This window comes from Podarcis tiliguerta (genome assembly GCF_965153285.1).
Source record: "Podarcis tiliguerta genome assembly, chromosome: 5".
NCBI classification, from domain to species: Eukaryota; Metazoa; Chordata; class Lepidosauria; order Squamata; family Lacertidae; genus Podarcis; species Podarcis tiliguerta.
The window spans coordinates 43,658,206-43,683,129 of record NC_139538.1 but is presented as its reverse complement, the minus strand read 5'-3'; the positions used below and the strand labels follow the sequence as shown (position 1 = coordinate 43,683,129).

At 41.4% G+C, this 24,924-nt stretch overlaps 1 protein-coding gene across 5 annotated transcripts in view; it reads right to left on the bottom strand.

Moving 5' to 3' along the window:
- The window catches only part of WBP1L (WW domain binding protein 1 like), a 50,151-nt gene that overhangs the window by 17,410 nt on the left and 7,817 nt on the right, over nt 1-24,924 (bottom strand). Inside the window, exon 1 of one of the 5 annotated variants that reach the window (XM_083441580.1) lies at nt 19,488-19,536. The exons of 3 other annotated variants lie outside the window; for them this stretch is intronic. In XM_083441580.1, the coding sequence (XP_083297706.1) occupies nt 19,488-19,517 (30 nt within the window). In that variant the 5' untranslated portion in view covers nt 19,518-19,536. Of the gene's footprint in view, nt 1-7,088; nt 7,363-19,487; nt 19,537-24,924 lie in introns of those variants that run through there. One more of the 5 variants, XM_083441581.1, reaches the window with a different exon arrangement.

Genomic DNA, 24,924 nt, shown 5'->3' with positions numbered 1-24,924 from the left:
ATCAGAAGGCAGGGGGGAAGGAAGAACCCAAGGCAGAGAAAACAAGGCGGGGGAGGCCTCCCTTTTCCTCCCCATTCTTCAGGGGTTTTTTTGTGCTGATTTAACGTATGAAGTACAATTTGATTTTGCTATGCTGCCATTTTATTATATTGTTTAGTTTATTTAGTATACGGTTGTTAAATTTTACTTGTTTAAATTATTTTAGTGCTTTTGATTTGGGCTTTTTGATTACCCAACCTTGAATCATCCATTGATGAAGGGTTGGATAGAAACTGAAATAATAAACAAACAAATGGAAAGGAAAATCAATATGCCAGCTCAAGGGCTAGTGTACTTTTCCTGTTCTGGGGGCACGTCAGGTGAATGGGAAACCTTTGGGTCCTAACAGATCAAAGGCCTACCCTGATCTGCCCCCAAACTCCTACTTTATGACTTTATGACCAGAGTGCTGATGATGGACGGAAAGACAGAAAGATTTATATAGCTGCAACAAGAAGTCCTCTATGGCAAGCATAGGCAAACTCAGCCCTCCAGATGTTTTGGGACTACAACTCCCATCATCCCTGACCACTAGTCCTGTTAGCTAGGGATGATGGGAGTTGTAGTCCCAAAACATCTGGAGGGCCGAGTTTGCCTATGCCTGCTCTATGAGCAGACTTTCTGCTCCACTTACAAAGAGGGAGATCACAAAAATGTATGGACTTGGGACATTAAAACATGTTAGGTATATGCTCAAAAATGTACCAACAATGACCTTGTCCATATATGCATGATTTTCTAGAAAATGGAACCTGTTCGGTATCATTTCTTTGGGCTTTTTTGAACCAACTAAAAGTTAGTTTTACAGATCATGTGTTATTTTAGGTCTAGAGGAGAAAAATAAGGGTGTTAGATCTGAACAGCCCCCAAGTGAACATTATGGTTTTATAACCTTCAATTAAGAAATAAAGATGCAGTTAGTGAATATAGAATATTATCAAAACCTGCACATTTAAAAAAACAGATGTGGCAATTTGCATGCAAAATTTACAATGGCTTTAAAAGTGTGGAAAAATGAGGTAAAACTACACTTAAGATGTACAGAAGCACTTGTATCTCTGTGTAGGCAGACCTGTGTCTGGAGCACTTTTATGCTATGATACTTCATAAAAAGCTGTTGAAAGATTACCTGATTCACAACAAAGCTGTAGACATGATGTGCAGCTGGGAAAATATCCCTTACAGCAGAAAGGTCTGAAGCTTAATCCACTTCAGACCACTTTGCAGAACTGGTAGAGCTTGAGCTGGTTTTTCATATTCACAATGAGCCAGTGTGAAATAAATTTTACTACAGTTAATATTTAACTAGAAGTATACAGTTTATCTTAGTGATTTAACAGTACCAAACCTTTCAGATGTGCTTCAATACCAATCTGAAATAATAATAAATGTTTGATGCTATGCTACATCTTTCTGCGTAAGGGCCTCTTGTTTTTCATGGGGGCTTATGGCTATATTCAGCTACTGCTTAAACAGTACTATGTGGAAGAACACCTGACTGGACAAGCAACCCAAGCAGTTGCTTGGGGAGGCAATATTTTTAGGGGTGCCAATGAAGCAGCACACAATCCAAAAGTGTTTATAGGATCTGTTACAGAAAATGCTGGGGCTCAGCTTTCAGGTTCCAGGCAGCAACAGAGTTGCGCTCCAGCAAGACTCTGCAAGGATCCTGGGTCTTGCTCCTTAGTCATGCAGTGCAACTTTATTGAGCAACGAAACAACATAAAATAGACCTAAATGGATGACCACATGCAATTCTATCTACACTAGCATTGCCTTTATTCATATGCAATACAATAAAAGACCAAGAAACACAGGTGTCACTCATGCATCACTCAATGCTACAGCAGATGGTATTCTTGATTGCAAAATACAGAAATTTAAGTCTCAAATACGTGGTTAGAGTCCTAGCCTCAGATGTATGCTCAGCTTACTTAGTTTGAACAGAAGAGAGGGAGAAAGAGAAACAGGAAACAGACAATACTTCCTCCATCCCTGAAGGTGAGGGGGCGGGACCTAGTTGTACTTTTACAGCTATGTGGTCCCTAACCCCTTAATTTACTAACTAGTATAGAAATGCACCGTTAGGTTTGTTGCCAAAAACTCCCACCGTCAACAAACCCCAAGAACGGCATGAGAGGTGGCTGGAAAGAAAGGAGGAAAACCTGGAGTGCCATTTTCTGTTGAAGGAAGCCCCTTACATCTAAAGCAGAAAAAATGGACTTGCAACATGTTGTAGCGCATCCCAATTCCTGAACAGTCCTTCTGTTTAGGGCTCCAGCTAACGCAGAATAGGAACTCTCAAAATAAGCATCTTTTAAAAAAATCACACAGCCCCTTTCCCCACTCTAGGATATAGTATGGGGCTTGAGCAGGCCCATTTCCTTTCTCCCCCAATCCCCTATTTCCCGCTCCTTCGTCTCAACTGCTTTCAACTATAGGCCAAAATTGATAAATTCAGTGTGTCTGCAAATCTTCTAGCTCCTCCCACAACCCCAAAAGCTATCCTTATAAACCAAGGTTAGTGAATCTGTGACACACACCCCCCCCCCGGGATATTCTTGGACTCTTAACCCGTCAGCCCCACTCAGCATGGCCAAAAGTCAGCGCTCCAACAGTCCAACAGATTCCCCACCCCTGCTCTAAATGAATAGGCATAACCATGTGAATTTAATCTGTGTGGTGTCACTTTATTTCATATGCCAACAGTAGTGACTCTTCTATATGATTATTATCTCCTGACAGATCTCTATGGAAAGAGCTTATTGCATATAGGTCAAAATCATGGCCTTGACTTCTTTGTGCTCTGAGTCTTGACTGTGCTGAATCTCTTCTTTGTACTATGCACTGTTACAGTTCTGTCTCTCCCTCTCTTTTTAATTAAAGATTTTAATTTAGAAACAAAATAGAGAAGAAATTACCACAGAAAGCACTGAGAAGCCTAAGTGCTTCAAAATGCTTCCAAAACCCAGCAAGCCCAGGAGCATCACTCACTTTCCACTAACCTTGCCCAGAGATAGACTCACCACTGCTATGTGACCACTACATTTGTAGATCCTTGTCCAGAGACTGCAGAATGTTCTACACAGCCAAGTTAATTGATGTTCAATCTTGGTAAAGTTTTTTTTTTTTTGGGGGGGGGGGGTGTGGGGATGCTCAACTCCAACCTTCTAAGAAGATGGAACATAGGAAGCTACCTATACCATGTCAGACCATTGGTCCACCTAGCTTATTATTGTCTACACTCACTAGCAGCCATTTTCCAAGGCTGGAGACAGGGCTCTCTCCCAGCCCTACCTGTATATGCTGAGGATTGGACCGGGAACCTTCTACATGCAAACCACTTGCTCTAACACTGAGCTACAGCCCTTCTCAAGGATGAAGGCAAAGCATGAACACAGTTCCCCAACACCAGAAATTATGCAATCACATTTCTTCCATTTAGAAAAATTGCAGGGGTCAGCAGATGCAGATTGCAATGGATGGGCCTCACCCCGGAAAAACTACCTTCACAACTGTGGTATCTCACCTGAAATGGACATGTTAAACATTGAAGCAGAACCAGGGTTCGAAATTAGCAGGGCACCAGGCACATTTTGCGCCTAAAGATTCTCCACTTGCGAGCACCTCTGGGTGCCATTTTTTGCGCTTGGCTGACACTCAAGGATTACTGAAATGTACAGTGATACCTCCGGTTACGAACTTAATTTGTTCCAAAGGTCCGTTCTTAACCCAAAACCATTCTTAGCCTGAGGCACGCTTTCACTAATGGCGCCTCCCACTGCTGTGGCGCTGGCGTGCAACTTCTGCTCGCATCCTGGGGCAAAGTTTGCAACCAGGAGACCTACTTCCAGGTTAGCAGAGCTTGTAACCCGAAGTGTTCGTAAGGAGAACGGTACGTAACACGAGGTTCCACTGTATGTGCTCTGAAGCCTCGGAGTATATGCTAAGGATAGACAATAAGTTAAGGAGTTTAACAATAAAGAGTGTTTTGAAAACCGAAGTATGATACCAATATTTTTATTGTAAATACCAAATTAAACATGTATTAAAAATGTGATATTAACAATGTGTCACTTATGTGAATTGCGTATTAATTCATGCTTATCAAAATAATAAAGTGTTGCTGACCCCCCCTTCCAGTGATGACTAGACATTCTATTTTGGTGCCCACAACCCAGGTCCCAGAAGCCATTTGGCTCCTAGCTTTTTTATCCCAGCTTCGAACACTGAGTTTCAATTGCAACTTTAAAAATAACTGCTTAGTTGTCCAATAGTAAAAAAACCTCAGTGGCCTAATTTGGATGATTGAGGCGTCATAAATCATTAGATTTTAGCTGATCAATTTATATTTAACCAGAGTTCCTCAGATTTGGACATAATGGGCAAACAGATACTAAGATCTGAAGTGGTACACAAGTGAAGAAAGGGAGGGGCTAGAAAGAAATGCTCTGCACAGAGCATTGTCAATAAAAAGACTGTTTGTTTGATTTATATACTGCCCTTTATCCAAAGATCACAGGGCAGTTCACATTATAAAAACACATAAATACATAACGTAACAAACCAACAAACTATTTCACAGCATGAGCACTTTAAAGCTAATGTTGATGGCCATACAGTATAGCCTGAATGCCATTACACTAAAGCTGCAAAAGCTACAACTTCAGCACTAACAAAACATATTTAATGCATAACTGTACTGCTCAACATCTGCACTCCTCTTCCAGTTTAAAGAGGGATCACAGATTCCTGTGTACAAATAGGGAGAGGTCTGTGACAATGGATTCTGGCATCAAGGCATTCACCATTTCAAAAAGATGTCTCAGATAGGCCAGGAAGGGCAATTATCAGGTATTGTGAGGCATCTTGATTGACAGACTGGTAAATATGCTGAACATGAACTCTTAGCATGATCTGATTTACATGTACATCCATTTTTGTGTTGCAGTTTTGTTGGGTGGGCTTTCTGTGATTGGGTTGGGTGGTCGCTGTACAAGCATTAAAAAAATTGTAACTCACTTCTGTTTGGGGTTCTTTTTCCGCTTCTTGTTTTGGAAGTGGGAACCTCTGTTTCAACAGACCCGATAAAGATCAGGCTTACTAGCTACTTTGCTTTTTCTATACTTGGTTGCAATCCTGATTCTTACCTCTGACCAACATGAGGACCTTGCAAGGGATGGTGAGTGTCTTGAGCAAGGGGTGAACTTCCAAAAGTCTCCCCTGAGCTTTCTTATAACGACTGCAAACTTATTTTCTTCAATAGCATTATTTTGTTTAGTTAAATTCCACAAGCATCTACTTCTGTTAGTGATTTTTAGAAGATTTTGTCCTAGACAAATATCAGGAAAGAAAAAAGTATAGCTGTTTTAAAGATAATAAGCAGCCTAAGGTGTATCTTGTGAACTATTTATGGGCCTATGCTTTAGCTATTTGATCTAGTCATAATGAAATAATGTCCTATTGTTTACAACTCTAAAATAGCTTCAGAAAAATTAGAAATCAGTTTATTTTCTAACATGCACTAAACTGGCAGATATGTAGCTAACACAGCACAGGGAGCTTATTACATTTACATAGCAGTTTCCAAACAGCTATATGCTATAAGTTCAAGTAGACAGAAAGGAATAAGGCAACTGCTTTTGGTGCTCAGACTGGCCCTGTGAACCACAGACAGGAGCAAACAGTAAGCAACTAAGCAGCTAAGGACAAAGAGGAAAATCAAATGAAACAAAGAAAAGGTAAGCAAACTGGTTTCAGAAACTGGAATGCCTCCTTTGAGGCTTCCTACATCAGTAAAGAAACCCCAGAAGGTGCCCAAATTTCCTTCATGGAAATATACATGGATTTGAAAGATTTCTAAAGACACGTAGCTATCTGTTGCTGACGTAATTCCAACAAGGTCAATTGGTTCAATTTCAACATTTCTTGGGAGGCTTAACATGCATACTCCCCAAACTGATGCCCTTAAATTGGCAGCCCACAGCTTTCCTCTTCTCCAATAGAACTATAACCATAACCGAATCTTAAGTTCTATTTAGAACTTTACATATAACCTAAATTTATTCTGCCCGCTTCAAGTAAGCAGAGCAGTCAGTGGCAAAAGGTCATTGCGCTAGAGGTAGTTCTTGTCTCAATTCTTGAATAGCATTATGTAAGCCCAAATAAAAAAGATTTGGGTTTTAAAAAATAAACTAGGTAGCTACAAACAAAACAGCGGTTTTTCACTTTTTAAAGTGCTTTTTGGAAAGTAAAACTAACAACACTCACCATCAAAAAAAGAAAAGAAAAAGAAAAAACTTTAATGCTCACATACCTGCAATACCTCCAAACTTCATTTGCTACACTTACTTGCCTAAGAACATAAGCTAGGTGAGGTGTACAAGCAATCAGATGTTGTTCCTGGAACAAATAGCTCCTGGACTAAGATGATTCAAATTTGGTAGAAGCCGGCTGCTGCCCACCAGGGAGCAGCTGGGTGACTTGCTGCTTTTACTCATTCCAGGCTATGTATGTTGGTTAGTAGTAATAAAATTATGAGCACTTTAAAACTCCAGCACAGACACCACAAATTCAGAAACAGGTTTAAAAAGCATGTGCACTGTTAGCTCTGACAGTTTCTGATTAGAAGCTGTTGACTGTTTCTTGTTTACTCTAAACCAGAACTCAGCCAAAGCACAAACACAAAACCCAAGTCAGCTTTAAACCCCTAAAAGTCCTTAAAGCACAAAAGTCCTTAAAAACCAAAAGTGAAAGCCATAAAATAGAGTGAAGTGGGGGGGACACGGACAAATTTTTTGCTTCAGATAATAATAAAGTTTCTTCCCTTTATCTGCAGCATTATTCAATGTTAAGTAAAATAGATTTGTTTTTCCCCTGGCATAAACACAACAGAAGAAGACAAAAGATCGCACTGGATTTTACTTGAGTGGCTCACTTCACAAGGCAAGCAGAGCTGATTTTCTTTCTTCTTTTGTAAGCCAGCAAAATCTCACATTCTCCACCCTAGCTAGTCAAACAAACAAACAAACAAACCAGAAACAAGTTACCTGCCGCAGGCCCAAAAGGAAAGGCATTCTGCATTCTCATAATCCACGCTAGGGGCTTAAACAAAGGAATTTCTAGAATCCCAGAATAATAATTTCCTCATCTGTAATGGACAGGCTGCATCCGCAATCCTGTTTAAACCAGGGCTTCCTTGGCTGGGAATGTTAAGTAAACAGGGTCCCAGGACATAGAATGCACTCACTCAGCCTCTCTCTCTCTCTCTCCCCTCCCTGTGACCAATCTCAAAAGCAGCAGAGCCTCCGTAGGCGTTTGCCAAGGGGGAAGTGACATCAGTAGCAGCACTGCAAGGGGGGGGGGAGCTTCAGACAGCTGCTGATTAACAACTCAAAGAGGCCTACTGCATAGAAGAAAATGCACAGTAGTTAGCAAACAGAAAGCACTTACACCGGAAACCTGGTATTTACGGACTACTATGGTTGTTAAATGCACTAAAAAAATTGTAAGATAAACTTTTAGTTATATTTAATTATATTAGAAAAGTATTAGTTGAACAAACAACAGGCCTTTCTTTCAAAACCATTCACTAAGTCCATGAAAGCTAATTGATGTTGTTGTTGGCCTCTGTCTGTCTTGGAAGACAATGGAAGAGTGAGCCTTTGGGGGTGAAGTCAAACTGTTGGAAGGTTACAGAGCCTGCCGTGGTTGTAGAGACCAATATGGGAGAGACATGCCTTGTTGCAGCTGGGCAACTAAAGGCGTCTGGTTGTGGTGATACAGGTGTGCTATGATGTTTCTTCTCTCTGCACTCCTCCCAGCAATCATTCCTCCTCTGCCCACTGCTGTGGATACACCTGGAGTCACACCTGCCTATTAGAGGTAAGTATTCAGGTGTTCATTTACAAATGTTCACATAAATTCAATACCAAATTCAAGCCAAATTTTCACCCTCTTCCAGTCTGAATTAACTCTGGTTTTCTGGACAATTTGAGCAAAACTTTAGCTCCTGCAATTTGAGCAAAACTTTAGCTCCTGCACCGCACTGGCAAACTTCTTCGGAAACAGCAATTTTTAAACGCCATTTGGAATATAGTAGGGTATCCTGCCATTTTAAAGGGGGAAATGTGTTTGTGTGTATTCATTCTTTGGTGATCACTCGTAGCTGAGTAAGATTGTCTTAGTGTCCGTAGTGTGTGTGTGTGTGTGTGTGTGTGTAAAATTGATGGTAAGGTTGGTTATTGCATTCATGTTTAGAAAAATGCATCCCAGATGTATCTTCCATTTTAGAAACCTTCCATTTTAGAAACTGTCATTCATGTCCCAGTGACCTCAGTGTTCTGTGTGGGTCCAACTTTAATAATTTGTCTGGTACAGAATGCCTCTCCAGTGGTACCTCGGGTTACATATGCTTCAAGTTACATACGCTTCAGGTTACAGACTCCGCTAACCCAGAAATAATACCTCGGGAACTTTGCTTCAGGATGAGAACAGAAATCCTGCTCTGGTGGTGCGGCAGCAGCAGGAAGCCCCATTAGCTAAATCAAGTTAAGAACAGTTTCTGGTTAAGAACGGACCTCCGGAACGAATTAAGTACTTAACCCGAGGTACCACTGTATTTGTTTATGAGTTGTTGGGAACAGTTTTGAAACATCTGCATTGACTGCCAGTTTGTTTCCAAGCCTAATGCAAAGTGCTGGTTATGACTCTCAAATCTCCACATTGCCCAAACCTTGGCTATCTCGGGACACACATTCTCTCTCTCTGACAACAGGCACCTCCACTGGATTCTCACAGCTGCTGACCAGGCTCCACTCAGTTTTATAGGCTGCTCCTTTGAAATGCTCATTCAATACAGTAATAAACATCTCAGCATTTGTGTATCTTCTCCTACTCTTTTTTGAAAGGTAATTTGGAATGTCCTAAATACCTTCCTCATACAAAGGAGAGGTAAAGGGAATCCGAAAGTTGCTGTCCAGAAGCATAAACAGATTGTTCAAAAGGAGATTCTCCACCTAGGCCTTAGAGCTCTTCTCAGTTTTCATGCCAGTGGTAGCTAGTTTCTCAAAAACTGTTTGTCTTCTTGTAAGCAATGGAGTACAGCGGTACAGCAAGTTCCAAAGTAATAGAGATGATATGAAAGAAAGTGATCTAAATTTAACTTTTGCTATACCTCTGCTTTAAAAGTTCAGCAATCTTTTTTGTGCTTCTCTTAAATCAGCAGCTGTTCTCGCCTGTCACATGTCAGCCTAGAAGCCTCACCACTCCCCCATGTCGGGACACATTGCATACATATTTACCAGACTGGGAAGTTTCCCCTTCTTTCTGTTTGTTTGTTTGTCTATTGCAGATCTCTTTAAAAATCAATAGTTCTACAACATTGCAAAAAATGTTGCGTAAGAACTGCAGTAAGTTCATCCACCATTAAAAAAAAAAAGTGGTCTCCTGAAAGTTACTGGAAATGCAGTTACACAGCTTAGTCAATACTGAAAAGGGGAAGAAAACTTATTCCAAAGCACATTCCAGTGCAGATGGTTTAAGGGCCACAGGCTCCCTCCTTCTCTTACAAATCTCTTCCTCCACTCTGTGCCCCCCAATTTCTCACCCTTCCTCTTCCTTCTCTTTTATTTCTCTGCATCTTCCCCCCCCCAAAAAAAAAACCCAGTATCTCTATGCCTGCCTGCTGAGTACAGAGGCAACAGTAACAAAGCTTTCCTTCTTTTACCACTTCACATACAAAGACATATGAAGGTAGAAAGGTATTTTTTACTGGGTAAAATCATTGCTCCATCTAGCTTTGTATGATCTGGGGTTCCCAACCTTTTTAGGCTTGCAGGCAGATTTAAAAATCTTAGAAACTGCCATGGGCGCCACAAATGCACCCATTTCACAGGAGAAACACAACGATGCTCAAAACCCGCATCAAAAACAGGGGAAAGACCTACGGTACATACACCACAAAACAAAAAGTAAAGGCAACACCCCCTTCCAATCAAACATCCCCTCAAAACCAACAACAACACCCTGCGAAACAACCTCAGTTAACTTTGTTTTAATTGGAAAGGGGAGGGAATCTTGGCAGGTGCAAAGGAGGTGCATGAAAAGCTCAGGTATGGAAGAATCTAGCACCGACTGTAAACTTAAAACAAATTTTGTTAAGTATTTCTGTATGAAGGAGACAAGAGGCAGAAGGCATAATGCTACATAACTGGACTGTCAGCAATAGATGTTTTGCTCAAAGTACTAGGACAAGACAAATACAATGGTGCCTCGCAAGACGAAAAGAATCCGTTCCGCGAGTCTCTTCGTCTAGCGGTTTTTTTCATCTTGCGAAGCAACCTGATTAGCGGATTAGCGCTATTAGCGGCTATTAAAGGCTTAAGGGATTAGCGGATTAGCTGCTAAAAGGCTATTAGCAGCTTAGTGCCTTAGAAAAAGGGGGTGGGGAGCAGAAAAAAATCGCAAGAATCGCAAGACATTTTCATCTTGCGAAGCAAGCCCATAGAGAAATTTGTCCTGCGAAGCGCATTGAAAAACGGAAAACCCTTTCGTCTAGCGGGTTTTCCGTCTTGCGAGGCATTCGTCTTGCGGGGCACCACTGTATACAAAATGCAGTATGCAAGTATCATCCCTGCCTTTTCTTGTTGAGCTACAGTCATCCTTTATGGTTAGCCATGGAACAGGCTACATTCCTTTATATTAGGAACTTGTGTGCAATTCATGGCCTCATTAGAATCCCAGCAGAGAGCAAGAATGTGCACAGAGAGAGAACAGTGGGAGGCCAGGTAGATATGTTGCTGCTGAAAGCCACAAACTCACTCAACTCACATGATGAGCGCACACACCATTGTAGGCCATGTCTGGGCAGTAAGGAGATAGAAACAGGAAAGCATAGCTTTAATAATTCCTAGCTCTTCCAAAATGGTTACTTGCCAATTGCAGCTCTAACTTCACTCATTGGCTAAAACCCTTTAAGGTGGCGTCTACGAACCAGGTTTCCTCATTTCACAGAAACGGGGTGTGTGTGTGTGTGTGTTCACATTTTGGCTTATATGGTTTGATCTACAGCACGTAAGAACTTTTAAAGCTTTTTTTTAAAATGGCAGCTAAGAGTCTAGAACCCCTAACGGCTTTGCGCCCACCCCAAAGAAACACCACCCGACCCTTTCTACCCATCTGGCAGCAGCTCTGGTCCCAGTGGCACTTCACTGTTGCTTTGTGGTGCTGGTGGGGTTTTTTTGTTTGCCAAAGTGATCCTTTTTTGAACTCCAATGAGAAACCCAGTTGCCTCAGCCTTATCTGTTCAGAGCCTTTCTAATGACACTCACAGCAACAACAAAAAATGGGGAGAGGGAGAAACAGTTATCGCACAATGGGGCATGATTTTTATTCTCCCTTGCATCTTCACTATGAAAATTCCCATAGTGTTTGAAATGTACCCATGGTGAGGGAATGCAGGATCAGGACAATGTACATAAGAGAGAACGAGATAAAGGCTGGAGCTTGCTTACAATAAAAGGCAAAGGTCAAAGTGAACACTGCCAGCTTGCCTTTGGGCAGAATACCACAAGCACATTTTCTCTCATTTCTCTCAGATCATATTCCCCCCCCCCACACTTTTTTTCTTCTTTTTCCTGTCTGAAGGAAAAGCAGAAAAAATGCTGAACATAGAAGAATGATGATCGGAGTGGTTGGAGCAAGGAAGCAAACACAGACTAATATCATTTGCTGTGTTCCAAGTTGTATATTTCCATGCCCAGCCACTGTCACCTCTTTGTTGGCAGCTGTTTGTGCCTCCAATAAGCCGCTAGGGATCAGTGACAGGAGATTCACTGCTTGTTCCTCTGACTTGTTCTTGAAAGAGTAGATGCATATTGGAATTGAGAACATAATGCTGGTATGAGCACACAAACACACACACACACACACACACAAAACCACTCCAAAACGAAGGTAGTTTTTAAAAACTTTAAGCATAATATGTTAGCATGCATAACCAGAAAGCACGAGAGTTTTGTTTGCAACTTAGTGTTAAATCTGAGTTGGGTTGGATGCAAGGGGAAAATTTAGGAAGATTAACTTTGCTGCAACCTGAAGGATGTTCTGATTGGAAGAGTTTAAGGTGCAAATGCAAACTGGCACTACTGCAGGTTTGCAGAAGGGTTAACAGAGGATTTGGGCTTCATTGCAGTGTTGTAGTAAACTGCTCTCTGCCAGAGCTGCCAATTTTTACGAAGTTTAAAAAGGAAGAAAATACATGTTTTCACATGAAATAAGAACTGAATTAGAAAGAACAGGAATTCCCATCTTCATTACTACATTTTTTTGGAAAGTGGGCAAGGGAAGAGGTACATGGCTGTGAAGTTACAAGTATACTAATATTCTGTTGTCTTCTATGGGCTGCTCTAGCTTCTGCAGTGGAGGAAAGTAGCTTCTATAACCAGGAGTGGCTAGCTTGTGTCCCGCCATTTCTGCTGGACTCCAACTCCCATCAGGTCCAGTCAACAAGCTAGCCACCCCATTCTATAGGAATCAGAAAGCTCCATCTTGTGATTCTAGCCTATTTGCTTTTTCTTTCTGAGTACATAATACATACATGATATCACTACTTCCTTGACATGCTAGTCATCGCTGGGACTTCCATTACTAGCTTTCACAATGGGAGCAACTGAACAACTGGGCCGAATATGAGCAGCACATTTTCTCTCACATCACATTTTCTCTCAGATACACTAAGCGTAGAGAATAGCTCTTCCCTTTTAAATAAAAGATGGGGCTCTGGGTCAGATTGGTTCCAATAGGTGCTGGCATAGCATGGCCAGAACCAAAAGGAAACACTGCCATTGTGTTAAGTTAAGTGACCAATTTTTAAATTTAATACTAGGCATGTGGGGCCTAGGACAAAAGTGCACAGGAGGGTGAGATTTAGCTCTTCCCTCCCCAGGTTCCAATGAAAAATCACCCTCTTGTTACTATTAGAAAAAAAGCTGCCAAGATCAAGAGAAAATATAGAAACAGGATTTTTTTGTGAAAGAGAAATGAGTGGAACACACTTCAGCAAAAAAAATAAGATTGGCCATTGTCCTCTTATGTCTTCTTCTTCTTCTTTGGCGATCACTCATAGTCGAGTAAGATTGTCTTCCATAAATAAACACGGCTTTAACAATGAGTCTGTAAGTGACTGTGGAGGCCAATTCTGGATCCACACGTCCTTCCACAGTGGGGACATTGGTTTCTGGGCAGGAGTTGATCATGGTGTGGATTTGCCAAGCGTGCCTTCCTCTTAGCATGTTTCTCCCTTGTGTTCTGAGTTCCAGTGTCTTCAAAGCTGTAAAGGCTGTTCTCCAATTCCTCTTATGTTTCTCTTGTAAGCAAGAGCTGAATTGAAGGGGGGGGGGGCAAATTTAGTAAATGTTTTTTGCAGCACTCAAAAACTGCCCTCTACTTTTGAGAGAGGTTTTTTTAAGCATGTGAGAGTGAGGTACTGTATTACTTCCTATTCTAGAGGCCTGTGAAAGGAAAGGAAGTATTCACACATAGACGCACATTGTGATGTGCATACGTAAGAATTCACATTCAAGCATATCTAAATGCACGTCTCTGCCAACCAACCATTCAGGTTTGACTGACACTAGAGTGAGAGCAATAATGATTTATTTACCTCCAAGGATACTACAGGCAATTTGTTTTATGAAGTTATCCCATTCACTATGTGATCTTCAACTGGCTGGGATCACATAATAAAGTTGTTTTTTTTTAATGTACCCAATAACAGGTGATTGGGACAGTAATATTTTTCTCAAGTTCTTAATGCAGGTTGTGAACTTTTTCAGCCTTAGGGCAGCATTTTCTAACTGGCAATCCTCTCAGGTGGTGGGGCCATTGGCAAAACTGGGCAGAACAATGTATGTGACTCTTCCTTTGCACAGGCGGCTATATTCTAGCCATATTCTAGTGGATTCTACCTTCACAAACACCTCCCCACCTGCATCTCCATCCTCCTTTCAGGCAAACAACAAGCATTGTCTCAGTTCCATTTCGGTCAGCCCACAGTGCTCAAGAAGGGTTCAGAATAGGGTTTGTGGCCTAGGAGAGTCCTAGGGGCTGAATAGGCATGTCTGAAGGAAGGACCATACAGTATTTGACTCCCAGGCCTGACCTTCCTCACCTGTGTACTGCATGTAGGAAACATTTTTGATCCCTGAAGATAAATATGAAAGGCAAAAAGCGGAGTTCTAGTGTCTACCATGATAGGATTGCCATATGTCCGGATTTGGAGGGTTAAAAATCTCTGTCTGGGTGAACGTGTTGCCAAGAATGTTATTTTTGTTCCAGACTATCCCCATAATTAAGGGGATTAGCTTATTTAAAGAATGGCAAAGAATGATTTCAAGGTATATATGGCAGGGCAAAAAGCCGAGAATACAATATAAACTTCTAACAGATACAAGACAAAGAGGAGGCTTTGCCCTTCCGGATCTGAAACTATACTACGAGGCATCATGTCTTTGCTGGTTGAAAGAATGGATAAAACTAGAAAATAAGGAACTGTTAGATCTAGAAGGTTATGATAATAGATTTGGTTGGCACGCGTATTTGTGGAAGGATAAGAAAAAAGTACATAAAGGTTTTGGAGACCACATCTTCCGAGGCCCATTAATAGAAGTCTGGGATAGGTATAAAAACCTATTAGAACCTAAAGTACCACACTGGTTATCACCATTAGAGGTTATGAGTGTCAAAAGAACCAATATGAGAAGTGATTGGGCGACATATAACCAATTGTTAATGAAAGAAGGAGGAAAATGGAAGATGAAACCATATGAACAAGTTAAAAAAGATGTTTATGATTGGTTGCATTACTATCAGGTGAATGAAATGTTCAGGAAAGATGTAAGAGAATGGGGTTACACAGATAAAGATTCGACATTTCAGTCCGAAATAATCAATAAGGAGGTTAAAATCCTGTCAAAAATGTATAATCTGTTGTTAGAATGGAATTTAAAAGATGAAGAGGTAAAGTCGGTTATGATTAATTGGGCCAGGGATTTTGGTTATAACATACAATTGGTAGAGTGGGAAAAATTATGGAAAGAAAATTTAAAATTTACTGCATGCATGTCACTGAAAGAGAATGTGATGAAAATGTTCTACAGGTGGTATATTACACCTGTAAAACTGGCAAAAATGTATAAGACTTGTAATAAGTGTTGGAAATGCAAAGAAAATGTGGGTTCTTTCTATCATATGTGGTGGGATTGCAAGAGAGTGAAAGAATTCTGGGAACTGATATATAACGAATTGAAGAAGATTTTGAAGTATACTTTTACAAAGAAACCAGAGATCTTTCTGCTCGGTATTTTAGGAAATGAAATTAAGAGAAAGGACAGTAAATTTTTTCAATATGCGGTGACTGCAGCAAGAATGTTACTGGCGCAGAAGTGGAAACAACAAGAGATACCGACACTTGAAGAATGGAGGTCTAAGTTGTTAGACTATGCTGAACTGGATAAGATGACTGGAAAGATTAGGTACCTAAGAGACCAAAAGTTTACAGAAAACTGGGGGAAATTTGTTAAATATCTGGAGAGCCTAAGTGATGGACAAATAACGCTAGAAGGCTTTAAAAGAGCACTGTGAATATTTGGGAGACATTGTTCAAAGAAAGGTGAAAGAAAAATATATCTAATGGCAATGGGTAAAAAAGGAAATGCGAAAATTTAAATATGGCTACGAAAGATTTGCGGAAAAGCTGAGGGAAGTCAAAACTAAGAACTAAGATGTAACATGAAATGTGAACTATATTTTATTTGTTTATTTTGTTGTAAACCAATAAAAAATTATTTAAAAAAAAAAAAAAAAAAATCTCTGTCTGGGTTTGTTTGTTTTTAGAATATGAAAAAATGTCGGGGTGGTTTTCTGTGCCCTGGAAGCAGCAGAAGCAGCTCAGAGAGTAGCTTTCCTTTGCTGCCAGCAGCGGGGGTCGGCTCACACCAGCCACATCCCTCCCCAGTGCCCTCTGATGTTGCTCTCTCTTTTTCTCTCATGCGCCAGCTCATGCAGTCCCTCCCCCCGCCTCTGCCGACCCTAAGGGAAGGGGCAAGATATGGAGATGTGCAATGAAGGGGGTGCACCAATGAGGTGTGTGTGTGTGTGTGTGTCCAGGTTTTTGCTCTTTGGAATATGGCGACCCTACACTATGAATTCACAAAATTATGGGTGTTCAGTACAAAGCACTGTGGACATACTTATCTGCCGCTAAATGTGTGTATCATTCATTGAACATATTTCTTTAGTGCACTTGAATTTTTTAAAAAACTGCTCAAATAATGCTTTAATGTTGTTTCAGAAAATGTTATGGTTCAAGTTTGGACAATCTTTAGAAGAGAGTTTTGTAGCTTTGGGACAGCCACTGAACACAATTCCCCGTATACCACACAATTCCCTATATTCCATTGCTGCTTAAACTAGAAATACATGGCCCAGACAGGAAGGCGAACACAGCAAGGAGGAAACATGATCTTCAAAGTACACAAGACCCAAGCCTTGAGATCAAAGCCAATAGGAACTGAACAAACCTTTCTGTAATGTTCTCTTATTCTATACAAACCATTATAAAGTTGTACCTATCTGCTTATTTAGTGGTCAGTCAGCCTGTCAATGTTCTAAAAAAGGTAAAGGTAAAGGACCCCTGACAGTTAAGTCCAGTCGCAGATGACTCTGGAGTTGCGATGCTCATCTTGCTTTACAGGCCAAGGGAGCCGGCGTTTGTCCACAGACAGTTTTTCCGGGTCATGTGGCCAGCATGACTAAGCCACTTCTGGTGCAATGGAACACTGAAACCAGAACAGCGCACGGAAATGCCATTTCCCTTCCCACTGGAGCGGTACCTATTTATCTACTTGCACTTTTGGGCGTGCTTTTGAACTGCTAGGTTGGCAGGAGCTGGGACCGAGCAACAGGAGCTCACCCCGTCGCAGGGATTTGAACCGCTAACCTTCTGATTGGCAAGCCCAAGAAGCTTAGTGGTTTGGACCACAGCACCACCCGTGTCCCAATGTCAATGCACTACCAGGTTCAAATTTACAAAAATAACTTCTATTTGCTTAACTATAGGTAACTTACTAGATAGCTATTAAATCACTGAAGTTCCAAAGTCCCTCACCTGAACAGAGTGCAACAGAAGGCATATTAGCTGTGAACAGGGACAATGTCCTGGGTATTCATATTCAGCTAATTACATGTCCAAGATGCATGGCAAAGATTTTGCAAGAGTGGTATCAGCAAGTGTATTCCTCAGCTGTGAGGAAATTAAAAAGTAGCAAGTCATGGATGGTTTCCAATATTTTGCATCTGAGAGTGTGAAGAAGTGATAGTCTGATATAGTCCAGACCACTACTTTTTATCAGCCAGCTGTCCCAAGAGAGAACAGTAACACCCTTTGATCCACTGCTGTGCAATCATTAAGCTTTTAAATAAATGCATAAAATGCCAACATTATCACCACCAGTAAAATGCCCTTCTGAAGATCAGGGCCATGCATATATACAGGCAATCTTGCCTACTTTGTTTTTACAAAATCCAAGGCAAGAAGCCAACAGCTGCTTTCACCAGGAAAAACTCATTCACCCTCATATTGATCACTGTGTACATAGACAGCAAAACATATTTTAACAATTAAAACCATATTAACTAATATGTGTACACTTTAAACAATTTTACTTGCCATCTTTCACAGACATCATACTACAACTATGACTCCAAACTAGCAAAAATGTCAAAGCTATCATTCATTCCTTTCACTATTATTCCACTAATTCTCTTCCTTATAAATCTTCATTCTTAAGACACATACATATCACATTTTCAACTTAGCAATTCGACATTTGCAGTACAAACTGGCATCTAGTATTCAAGCACCCCTCAGTTCTCCCCAGAAGTGCCAACTTTAATAAAATATTGGGGGGGGGGGGTTAGGTAAGCCCTGTCCTGCATAATTAATCACATGATGCAGTGAACACTCTATTTGAATGGCAATGCCCATCAACTTTGGGCCCCCCAGCCCCCTCAAATATTTTGGGAGGGGGCTCCTATGGTTCTCCCCATCATTTCCTCTGTATTTATTTTATAAAAAATATTCATAAAATATACTATTCGCTTTTTAAAAGGAGTGGTTTATAACAGTCATACATGAAACCATATAAAATTATAACATCAGAGATCAAGTAATAATTAGGGAAAGATGTATTCTTAATTTCATGCATAAGCCAGATAGAAAGGTTTTCAGCAGCTGTTTAAAGGTTAAAACAGAAGGTGCCTTCTGAATTTCTACCGGCAGAGTATTTTGCAGGAATTCCATAGTAAACTCAATTATCCTAATATGGATCCTTAAGTAAGTAAAATGGCACCACACCCACAAAAAAGAGTCATCAGCATGCTCAAAGAAACACCAAGAGTTTTCAGGAAGAGTTATATAAACAAATATCCCAAGGTAGCAGCCCAGTGCACTTTCACATTGTGCACAAGCATTATAAGTGTACCCATCAGAAGGTTTTGTACCATGTAATGTAAGTGATGGAGGCTATATTTTGCTTTCACCACAACCCCATCCCAAAGCACTGCAACTTACTTCTCTCCATAAGAGTGAAAGGCATACAGTGGTACCTCAGGTTAAGTATTTAATTCGTTCCAGAGGTCTGTTCTTAACCTGAAACTGTTCTTAACCTGAAGCACCACTTTAGCTAATGGGGCCTCCTGCTGCTGCCGCGCCGCCAGAGCACGATTTCTGTTCTTAACCTGAAGCACTATTTCTGGGTTAGCGGAGTGTGTGTGTACCAGGTATGTAACCTGAAGCGTACGTAACCTGAGGTACCACTGTACATTCACTGCTCTAAGAGAAAGAAGAGAAGTACACCCAGACAACAACAATTGTCACAGTGGCTAAACTGGCTCTTTCTTCCCAACAATACCAGTCAATAAACACCAAGCTTGCTCCATTCTTCATAGCTCATCTCAAATTCCATTTCCTGTTCATGACTGACAGAACATTGGCAAGTGACTTCTTTGAATATAGATTTCTGAAAATATCTAATTGGTTAGATAGCATAAACTACAGCAGTTCATCTTCATCACATTAAAACCACATATAGTCACTACTAAGTTCAAGTATTTTTTACTACTGGTCAGGAAGAGGGAGTGAGAAGAAGCAATCAAACATTATTCCTTACAAGATGAGAGATGCTTTGAGAACTACATGCCAATTTCACAGACAGAAGTTGATCACATTCAGAAGCGTCCAGGTTCTTTTCAATGACCAAAAGAGCAGTAATATTTACACAACATACGTTCCACATCAATATGCAATATAACTCTCCAAGTGTTCTGACTAATCACAGCTGTGAACAACTCAGTTTTTTGGTATCTAAGATTCAGCCAACAAGTAGTACCTTCAAGAAGTGAAACCAAACCATGCGCATCTCATAGCTCAGCAGGATGGAAGTAAACATACTTGTTACCTGAAAAATTTAGACCCGCCCTTTCATTTCACAACATCAGATCTGCCAAGAGGGAGGGATGACCAGGCAGACAGAAAACAGTCAGAATCTCCATGAGGGGGCAGATGTCATTTGATCCTCCCATATAAGAGAACTCTGTGTCCATGTTTACAATTTCATTACAGATTCCCCGCATAACTAGCCAGGAGTGAGAAACATGGCCAGAAGTACCCTCTGCCACTTTCTTCTGGTAAATAATAGGAGCGGGTTCAGACTGCAACAGAGAGGCAAATATGATTCTATATACCGTATTTTTCCATGTATAAAACTAGGTTTTTCCTCCTAAAAAATAATGTCAAAAATTAGGGGGCGTCTTATACATGGGGCCATCTCTCCCCATTTTCTTAAATCTGAGTCCCCCCAAAATAGGGGGCATCTTATACACGGGAGCGTCTTATAGGCAGAAAAATACAGGTATTTGGCAGATATAATTAAATCAGAGATCATTTGTTATAGGTATCCCAGGATGCTATCAAGCAGCATAAAGATTAGATACTTCACAAGTGAGGGCATGTAGTGGAATAAGAGTAGGGATTGTTCGGCACTTTAATAATCACAGCTAGTACAAAGGACATGTCATTCCCAACTGTGAGCTGCAAGGATTACTCAATCTGTTAACAAAATGTTAAGCAACTTGCAATGCACATGCACAGTTTGTATTTCCTTTACCTTAGGAAAAAGCATGGGGCTGCATGACATCCTCTCCTTGCTCTTTTCCTACCCTGCACAATGTAAATAGGAGAGGCCATCAAGGAATGCAGAGACAGTTATCTCTGCATGTGTTTTGCTGCCTTTCTTCCGAGACTTTCTTTTTACTACTGTACCTTTAAGAATGCAGTGTCAGTTTCACCATGTCTTCTATTAACACCCTATTCATTTTGGTCACCTCTTTGGTAGCTGGTTATTAAAAATGAGAGGTTAAGGTAGTCAAATCAGCTTTCTATTAAGACACCACTGGAGATCCTGCAGCCCTCCAAGTGTTTGTGGACTACAACTTCCATCATCCCTGACCACTGGCCATGCTGGCTAGGGCAGATGGGAGTTAGCAGTCCAAGACCCAGAGAGCCATAGGTTTCCCAGGGCTGTTTGGGGGGGGGGGAGTTATTCTTAATAGAAAGCAGAAAAACTAGGGTTGCCATACTTCAAAAAGTGAAAATCCGGACAGAGAAGTTGTTGACACTGCCAACATGGGCTGCCATACACCTGAAATTCCCCATACATTTAGCCGTACTGCTTGCGGCTGCAGTGTTCCAGATATGTCTGGAAAATTCTGGAGATATGGCAACCTTAGTCAAAATGAACAGCAAATAGTCAAAATGCTTCCCCCCTCCCCTGTCCCAACCTGTTTAGCTATAGCAATTTGTCCTGGGCCTTAAAAATGTCCAGAATGAAGATAAAAACAGCTTGATGAGGTTGTGTCAGTCCAACATAAATACAAATATAACACTATCAGTTTAAGTAAACTTGCTCTCATTTTCCATGGCCTAATTTAACCTGTTGGTTTAAAGTCTCTCTCTCTTTTATAATTGTAGAACCTGATGAGCTAAGAAATTCATCTGTCTGATGGGCCTTCAGGATCAAGTTACACATGAGCTGCTGTGAGGAAAAGGATTTTTCACTCTTGATTTTATTACTACTTTATGCAAGACATACCACATGCTGTCCAATCCCTGACCATACAAATTAGATCTTAAAAGCACTGTGGGATGCTTATTTTTGTTTACAGTAGAGCACTGTGTCCCTGGGACCCATCCAGACATGTAAAAGTTCTCTCTCTATAAAATTCAGCTCGCTACACTGAAGTATATAGAGCATATCTGCTAAGGGGTGTCTACACCACAAAATCAATCTACTGTACCTTCAAATCTGTTTAAATTGCCATGACTGCTAGCCAAAGAATCCTGAGAACTTTAGTTTTGTGAAGACGACAGGAGTCTTTAGCAAAGAAATCCTGCACCAACTTTAGGTTTTACTGTTTCTCAGTCTAGAAGTACTCAGAAGCAAACTTTTCACAATTCAGTGTGCCTTCAAGTGACCTCTATTTCATCCAGATCAAGACTGTTTAAGCAAGGCAAAGTACAAGGCAAGTAGACCTGTACTCTGTACTTTGTACATCTGGGCCTTGCTTCAACCCACAGTTAAGCTTGTGTCTTGGGGAAATCAAACTGAAACAGCTGTTGCAATATGAAAAACTGAAAAACACTCATTTATCTTGCATATTGGTAAAATGAAACAGAACAGATTTCTTAACACTAGAGCTTGAACAGCCTTATTCCAAGCTGAAATTCCCTCAGCCAGGGAGTCTAGAAAACTCTGTTTCTACAATTCATAAGGTTGTATGTACAGAATCTTGCAAATTACTTTGTTTTACATCCCACCCTTCAATATGTCCTCAAATTCTTTCCCACAGATCCCTGACCTTCTACAACATACCAACTTCCCTTCTACAAGATACCAAATCCAAATCTTTCCCCTAAACCCAGACCAAACTGTAAATTCTGAACAAGCCCGAAATTGTACAAGCAGAATGAATAATCCAAATGAAGCAAGTCTGTCCAGAGTTTGAGACTGTGAGGCACAGAATTACAGAAGTCCTGATCTCAGCAGCCCTACAGCAACAACAACCAGTAGTACTAGAATTTAATCTCAATCTGTGATCAAAGAGAATAAAGCACTGAGACACTATGGACTAAACATAAAAACACTTTAGTCACACTCCAGAACAGCAGAATATTAATACAGACCTGTAGTAGTAAACATTATGGATGATTTCAAATCCACTGTTCACATGAATCAAGTCTTTTGTAATGCTGCTATAAAATCATGAGAGATACCCCATTACTAGGGACGCGGGTGGCACTGTGGGTAAAAGCCTCAGCGCCTAGGGCTTGCCGATCGAAAGGTCGGCAGTTTGAATCCCTGCGGCGGGGTGCGCTCCCGTTGTTCGGTCCCAGCGCCTGCCAACCTAGCAGTTCGAAAGCACCCCCGGGGGCAAGTAGATAAATAGGGACCGCTTATTAGCAGGAAGGTAAACGGCGTTCCGTGTGCGGCTTTGGCTCGCCAGAGCAGCGATGTCACGCTGGCCACGTGACCCGGAAGTGTCTCCGGACAGCACTGGCCCCCGGCCTCTTGAGTGAGATGGGCGCACAACCCTAGAGTCTGTCAAGACTGGCCCGTACGGGCAGGGGTACCTTTACCCCATTACTCCAGAATGGGAGACTATATAAAAATAAATCGAGCATTTTCCAATAAATATAATTCTGCAAATACATATGATGAAAGAGATACACAACGTGGTGATATCTATTACTCCAGGACCCATATACATTATGGGAACAAGCTGCAATATAAGACACAGCAGCATGATTACCATCTCAGCATTATTATTTTTTATGTCAGTTGATACTACTGTATACATGAACCATTGTCTGCAGCACATAAACTCATTTGAGCATCCAAGTTTGGGATTGGGTCGAACTGGTTTTGCAGGCTTTCACAGCACACCCTTGAAAAAGTTGAAACTAGGTCCCAGAAGGATGACCAGCTGCAATTGTCTTTACATTTGAGTGTGATTGTCACAGACATATATTGGACAGTGCTCATGAGAAATAGCACAATCCAACTGCTAGAGCAGCTATGACGCTATTAAAACACACACACACACACCAGACTTTCCTTAAATGACAGTAAATACACCTGCACTTATACAGCTTTTAAAAAAAGAAATTAAAAGTGAAAAATTTCCTTTGGCATAAAGCTACTTGCAATACAATATAGATAATTTCAACACCACATTGATTTGTTTGGGAGTGACTAGTCACTAGAGGAAACTTTCTAAGAGGAAGCAAACAGGCCTTTCCCCATGCCTTCCTTATCTTCCCTTTTCGCCCATTAAACAACTTGTTCAGTTTTCGAGATACTAATGCTGGACTAGGATTAGTGCCACAATAGGAATAAAGATGGTGTGCCTAGAATCCACTCAAGCCTCTTTGGCACCAGGCAAAGACTTTTCCGTATCTTATATTCATTTTATTTATTAAATTTATATACCATCCTTCATCTAAAGATCTCAGGGCAGTTAACTAGATAAAAATACAATATAGAAAAACAAAATAAATAGTTATAACGCAAACAAAACAATAACCCTCTGATCCCACAACCACATTTAAAAGGCCCTGCTGTGATGTTGTCTTGTCAATCTACTGATTTTATTGGGAGGAAATCAACATCAGATTCTTCTGATCGTTTCTGTAATGGTTCTAGGGGTTGCTCGTGCGTAAGCTTGTCCCAACGTCTGGCTGGGTTGCCTGAGTGAACCCTTCCTGTCCGGGCAGCCACTTGCCCGTGACTGTCTCAATCGCTGGCAGAATCTGTCAGTGGGCGTTTCTTAAACTTCTTCCAGCAAAGAAGTTCTTTGACGCCCAGTCTCCGCCTACTCTCCCTGCGCGGAAGCCTTCTGTGCAAGGAGGGCGTAGGCAGCGGAGGACCCTTCCTCTCCCCGCTGGTCCCCGGCAAGGAATCATGGGACCGCCTCGCCGATTCCCCCATCTGCCCCCCTTCTCCACTGGAGCTACGTTGATTCTCTTCCCCAGAAGACGGGCTGCCTCTCCCACTCCCGGGACGCTCTCTGGGATCCCTTCGGAGCTTGCTCTCTCCCTCGGACACTGATGGCAGTTCCCTGACAGTTTCCCATCAGTGCAAAAATTTCTGCCTGCCAGGTGGAATGATTCCCTCTCTCTGCATGCTGTTCTGGGGGTTTTCCTGAACCAGATTTGGGAGATGGAGGGGGGCACATGGGAGGAGGAGAGCCCTCTTGTACTAAAGGGAGCCCTTGCACTGACTTCCACTTACACACCAGATGGACTGAATCTGGGCTGTTGCTTTTCATTCTCATAGGATTTGTTAGCTGCACGGAGAACAGCAACACTGAAGGGTAGGGTACAGTGGTACCTCCAGTTACATACTTAATTCGTTCCAGAGTCCATTCTTAAGCTGAAACCGTTCTTAACATGAGGCGCACTTTCGCTAATGGTGCCTCCCGCCAGCGCATGACTTCCACTCGCATCCCGGGGCAAAGTTCTCAACTGGGAGCATCTACTTCCGGGTTAGCGGATCTCGTAACCTGAAGCGTTCGCAAGGAGGACAGTACGTAACACGAGGTTCCACTATATAATTTCCTCAGTAAATGGCGGCTAGCCTCATTGCTTCTCAGAAAGCAACCTCTAATAAATAGCTGGGAAAGAAACCGGCATATGATCCCCCAACATCAGACAAAACTACTACAGTCAGCATTCAGTTTGAGGTAAGAATGTCACCTACTGGTTCCTGG